The sequence below is a fragment of the Priapulus caudatus genome, unplaced genomic scaffold (assembly GCF_000485595.1).
Source record: "Priapulus caudatus unplaced genomic scaffold, Priapulus_caudatus-5.0.1 Scaffold130, whole genome shotgun sequence".
Taxonomy (NCBI): Eukaryota; Metazoa; Priapulida; class Priapulimorpha; order Priapulimorphida; family Priapulidae; genus Priapulus; species Priapulus caudatus.
The window spans coordinates 566893-573152 of record NW_014577191.1 but is presented as its reverse complement, the minus strand read 5'-3'; the positions used below and the strand labels follow the sequence as shown (position 1 = coordinate 573152).

Below are 6260 nucleotides of genomic sequence, written 5' to 3'. Positions count from 1 at the left end.
TCTCTCTCTCCTTTCCTTCTTCTCTCTCTCTCTCTCTCTCTCTCTCTCGCTGTTTCTGCGCTCTTCTCTTCTCGTCTCTCTTTTCCCCTCTCTCTCTCTATTTGTGTGTGTGTGTGTTGTGTGTGTGTGTGTGTGTGTGTGTGTGTGTGTGTGTGTGTTGTGTGCTCTTTCTCGCCCCTTTCTCTCTTCATTTGTGTGTGTGTGTGTGCTGTGTGTGTGTGTGGGTGGTGTGTGTTGTGTGTGTGTGCTGTGTGTAGGTGTGGTTGTATGTGTGTGTGTGTATTAATGTGTGCACGTCCGCCGCGACATGGCGGATCAGATGAATCACCCCGTTTATCACCGGTTGCAGCGCTGCTCTTACATTCTTCATTTCCATCGAAATAGGCACGATATGAGGCTAGAAGAAGCATCAATGTCGCACACATGGAAGGCCCCCCAGTTGGCAGAATGAAATCCGCGAAATGCCTCATGATATTAGCTGTGAGAAAGGCCCGGCATCGAGCCACAAATAGCGCAGAATGAAACCTAACGAAATGCCGGATGTACCTAAGAAAGCCGCGGATGGAGGCACTCAGGTACCAGAATGAAACTGCACGACGAACATGCCCGGATGTAGCTAAAGAAAAGCCCGGATAGAGCACTCAGGTACCAAGAATACGGAAACCCACAAAATTGCTCCGGCATGTAGCTAAAGAAAAGCCCCGGATGAATGATAATTGCGCGCGTCCGCTGCTATAACCCAGCCATGATTGGACGACATTCATCCGTCTGTCATTAAAATGTTAACAAAAGGCGTTCGGCGACGCTGTGACGAGCACTTGTGTGCGCCGAGTGGCGATCGGCTGAGCCGGTTATTGTGAGATCAGTTCATTATGCTCATCAGCTGGAAAAAGTTTGACGAGCTGTTAACGAGTGAGATTGAAGATGACAGCGAGATAATTGAAGAAGGAAGAGAAGAAGAAGAAGAAGAAGAAGAGCCTGATGATGAAGATGATTGATTGATATGTGATGATGATAGTGATCTGTGTCGTGCGTGTGTGCGTGTGTGCACGTCACGCGTGCGCCGGTGTCGTTGCGTGTCGTACGCGTGTGCACGTACCACGTTGCATTGCGTGTGAGAGTGCGTGTGTGTGGTGTTGCGTGTGTGTTGCGTGCGTGCTGGGTGCGTCAGTGTGGATCTCCGTGCGCGTGCCGTGGTGCGTGCGAGTGGCATGCATGCGTTCGTGTGCGAGCGTGCGTGTGTGTGTTGGTGCGTGCGTCGCGTGCGTGTGAGCGTGCGGTAAGAAGATCGATTATAAGAGTCCATCTCAGGCGAGAACTCCCGGCCTCTGCTCTGTTTTTCCCGAAAGAGGCTATCGTTCAGTCTTGACCGGATATTGCCCCTCACGTTACTCGCAGCCCACGTGCCTTCTCACGTCAGCTCTGCAAATGGGGGGGAGGGGGGGGGGGGGGGTGAGACCACAGTAAACGCAGGCAGAGCAACACATCTCTAGCGGTCGTACTGCGTGCAAATCGCCTCCGTTTTCTTAGATCGCAGCGTGATAACTCTTACCCAGACCACATCGACGTATGACTGTTATCGGTAAACACACACATCATACATACACACACAACACACAGAACACTACACACACACACACGCACACCCGACACACACGCGCGCGCGCGACACACGATACACACACACATACACATACAAAACACTACACGCGCGCCGGCGCGCCAGCGCGCACATACCACACACATACACACACGCACACACACACACACACACACACACCAGCACACGACTGTAACGATGTTTTTACGATTACTTCGAATAAGTTGTATTATAGTGATGTTTCGTACTCGTAGCCAAAGACTAGATTAAAGCAGAAGTCCGGCGTTTACCATGTTCGAACGCTGTAGATTTTGTAGTTTAATTGCCGAAAACTTCATGCACGGAGTACAGAGGCTGGTGGTCGCGGTCGTGCGTATCCGAGCCTGGGTGGGAACAATTCCCGACTGTATTTCTTAGGCGCTCCGCCTTTTATTACACGGGCCAGACCGCACGAGTAACCACGCTATGCCGCCGTTTCACAATCCCGAAGCCCTTGGCTCGAGATAATTATATTATTTGAACCCCTCAGAGGATCGCTCCGCTGTTCCAAAGTCTTGCTCGCTACAATCCATTACCGGCCCCTCCGAGGATCCTCTCGGACCTCAAAGAGACGCCGCCTAACTGCATTATTGGATCCTGCGAGGATGCTGCCTATCCTTGCACCATGCGCCGGCTAATTGGTCACGCGTCGCCCGGCTAACATATATTTACTGACCTCCTCGGCAGGATCGCTGCGGATTTTCAAGTACTGCCGCTAATCCCATTACCGGGCCTCGAGGATTCTCTCGGACCTCAAAGTCTTCTCACAAGCCCTCTCCTATAATATTCTCGAGGGCCAGTGATCTATCTCTAGGGCTAGCGTTAAATAAGCCTTAGCGTTTAGAAAGCCTAGCGTGAATATACGCCTTAATAAGCAGATCAAGCGAGGCCTTGTCGTCTGCTGAAATATTCCTCGCGGGAAATCCCACGGCACGCGCGACGACGATATACGCGAACGAAAAACCCTCGAGAAATTATCTGTGATCGAAGAAAAACGATTCTTGCCGTCTCTCGATAATCGGTCTCTTAGGAAACTCCGTCTGAGTTCTTAGAGCTGCGAGCGTCAGCATGATATAACCGCGGGGCTCCGAACGACGAATTACTTCTGCAATTATTTTGCGTCTTTGAGAATGGCTTCGGAGAACATCGTGATGTGGATACAGACTGCGGCCGGCGCTCAGTGCATGCGCGGGCGAATGAGAATCATGATAAAGTTTGCCTTCCATAGGGTGGATAGACGGACGCGCTAGCAATTTGTTATTGTAGCTAAGTGGAGAACCAGCCGAGTTGTCAGAAGCACCATAGCACAATTATTATGATTATCACGTCTATAACGACTTTAGGATTTTTGCACTATATTTCACTGCGAAAGCTATGATATTTTGGTTAAACGCCATAACGCTATTACTAGTGTTATGGTATGTCTAACAACGAACCGCGGGATGGTAATTTCGTGATGTCACTACTAGTACAGAAGCTAAGGGACATAATTGTGCACTGTTTTGACAAAAGTATGAAAATTGGCACACAGGTAGGTTGAGATAATTACATTCATATGATGTCGGGTACCCATCTCTGTCGACATGGTATCTTGGTGCCATCTTGAATTTCGAAATGGCCGCCATTAAAATTTATTATCCTTAATTTTTTTTAGCTATGATTCAACATAGAAACATGAATTCGGTGTCTAAACCAACATTATCGGGGTCGAAGAGCTCAGTGCAATCAAAATTATTAGGCCTATCGCTCGGTGGCCGCCATCTTAAATTTTAGAATGGCCGCTATTAAAATTCATTAACCATCATTTCTCAGCTAATAGTCAACATAGAAACATGATTTTGGTGCCTAAACCAATATCATCGCGGTCAAGGAACCCATTGCAATCAAAATCATTATCGCTCGATAACCGCCATTTTGAATTTCAAAATGGCCGCCAGCAAACGCCGAGCTAGCGGCAGGTGAATAGCGAGGCGCCGACGCGTGTTGTCACATGCTTAACTCCTTCTCTGGGAGGGGGGGCTGACCAGTATGGCTTCCTGGCAGCGAACTGATGAACGATCCGCGTCGCAGCTGCCTAGTGCACAGTCGACAGCTGAATAGATCGAGCTGTCACCGTGAACAAGGCACGGCTGAACGGACACCGTAAACATAGACTGCCTCCGTTTGCTTAGACTCGCACTCGATAATAGTCAACCGGGTGGGGCTCAACGACGCGGAGTCAGTCTAAAGATGAGTAGAGCAATCGCAAGGTGAGCAATCACATTCATGGATAGACTGTCACAGGGAACCTAGACTGACGCCGTAAGCTACATGGACATCGTAAGTCGTGGAGAATCGACCGTTTGGGCTCTGCAACGGGGAATTTTGTAGCCAGTCTGTATAAGCATTACGCAGCGTTTTTGCAAATGTTTCGTATGAACCCTTTTTACACCAGAATTTATCCATTTCTGAAAGGCAACCATGCTCAGGAGACATTTTATTGTTTCACCTGCATTACAACATTACAGATCTAGGCACGGGCTGACTCGTTTAATTCCCTTGTGGTACGAATTTGAGTCAGGTATATGAGATGAGGATACAAGAGATTGGATTTGGATCAGTGATCGGGCCTACAAGCGAAACATCAGTGAAAATGATATAGCAGAGAGAAACGTCAAGAAAAAAATCGCAAATCTGAGAAATCGGATGCACCGCTCAAAGATTACAGCCCGAGCAATTGTGGCTTAAAAATAGTGGGATCGTCAAGGTTATAGAGGGACAATGCAAGAGAAGAGGACTATAAATATGAACCACTAATGTGAGCAACGGGGAAAATTGCAGTCGCACGCGCGCATCGGCGAGAAACGAATATATATGTGCATGATGACGTCGCGTATAACGCAAATTCGATCAAATTTCTCATCGCAACTGAATTATTTAAGCGTGGCAAGCCGACCGGTACCGAAAATTAGTCGTGCGTGTAACAAATTTTCGCGCATTTTCCCCGCCTCCTTATGCCGGTACTACACTGGGAAATCATTTCCCATTGGCGGCCATACTTGCGAAAAAATTACCATAAATTAGCAGTAGCAGTAGCAGCAGCAGTAGTAGTAGTAGTAGTAGCAGCAGTAGTAGCAGTAGTATAGTAGTAGTAGTAGTAGCAGTAGTAGCAGTAGTATAGTAGTAGTAGTAGTAGTAGTAGTACAGTAGCAAGTAAGCAGTAGCAGTAGCAGTAAAGCAGTAGCAGTAGCAGTAGCAAGTGAGCAGTAGCAAGTGTAGCAGTAGCAGTAGCAAGTAGAGAGCAGTACAGTAGTAGTAGTAGTATGTAGTAGTAGCAGTTAGCAGTAGCAGTAGCAGTACAGTACCAGTAGCAGTAGCAAGTAGCAGTTATCAGTATCAGTATTCAGTATCAGGTAGCAGAAGCAGTATGCAAGTAGCAGTAGCCAGTAGCAGTTAGCAGTAGTAGTAGCAGCTCCGCAGTAGTAGTAGTAGTAGTGTAGTAGTAGTATGTAAGTAGTAGTAGTAGTAGTAAGTAAGTAAGTAGTTAAGTAGTTTATTGTTATTCAGTAGCATTTCTAGTTAAGTAGTAGCAAGTAGCAGTAGCAGTAGTAGTAGTAGTAGTAGTAAGTAGTAGTAGTAGTCAGTAGAGTGAGTAGTAGTAGCAGTAGCAAGCCTAGTAGGCAAGGTAAGTAGTACCGCTTTCCCACTTCCGCTTTCTAACCTCTCCTTATTCTATCCCCCTGTCCTTCCCAACTCCTCCCTTCCCCGTTTCGCTCCATGGGATGCGCGAGTAATTAAACGCGCGGGAACTAGCGAGGGAAAGTGAAACGGCGTTTTCTCCTCGGTTGTATATCGATGATATAATACCGCGCGTCTGTTCCGTAACCCGATTCTTGTGTTTGCCTCGTGACGTATACTATGACGTTGTGTCGGGAAATGATCTCCCCTTGTCCGTCTCGCGCGCTGACGGCACGTATAGCTGCAGACGAGCGGCGCCTAGGGGAGAGAGAGGGGGAGAGAGAGGGGGAGAGGGAGAGGGGAGAGAGAGGGGGAAAGAAAGGGTAGAGAGAAGGGGAGAGGGGGAGCCGAGGTGGAGAGATGAGGAGAGGAGAGGGACAGAAGGGGTAAAGAGAGAAGGGGAGAGGGGGAGAGCTGAGGGGAGAGAGAGGAGAGAAGAGGGCTGGCAGAGAGGGGCAGAGAGAAGGAGAAGAGGGAGATAGAGGGGGAAGAAGCAGGGGGAAGAGAGAGGGGGGAGGGAAGAGAGAGAGGAGAGAGAGGGAGAGAGAGAGAGAGGGAAAGGGGGGAGAGCGAGGGGAGAGAGAGGGGATGAGAGAGGAGAGAGAGAGGGGGAGAGGGGGAGAGCGAAGGGAAGAGAGAGGGAGAGAGAGGAGAGAGAGAGGGGGGGAAGGAGAGGGGAGAGGCGAGGGGAAAGAGAGGGGGAAGAGAGAAAGGGGGAGAAAGGAGAGAGAAAGGGGGAGAGAGGGGAGGAAGAGAAGAGAGCCGAGCCGAGCGAGAGAGAAGAGAGAGAGAAGAGAGAGAAGAAGAGAGAGAAGAGAGAGAGAGAGAGAGAGAGAAGAGAGAGAGAGAAAAAGAACGATCATCAAGGAGACGCCCCTTGAATATTTCCCATTACTGGCTGACC

General features: G+C 48.9%; 1 protein-coding gene across 1 annotated transcript in view; it reads left to right on the top strand.

Annotated features, from left to right (window-relative positions):
• Nucleotides 1–3868: 3868 nt before the first annotated feature.
• Nucleotides 3869–6260, top strand: part of LOC106805853 — an 8778-nt gene continuing 6386 nt past the window's right edge. The window contains exon 1 of the mRNA XM_014807625.1: nt 3869–3888. Coding sequence (XP_014663111.1) covers nt 3869–3888 — 20 coding nt within the window. The remainder of the gene's footprint in view (nt 3889–6260) is intronic.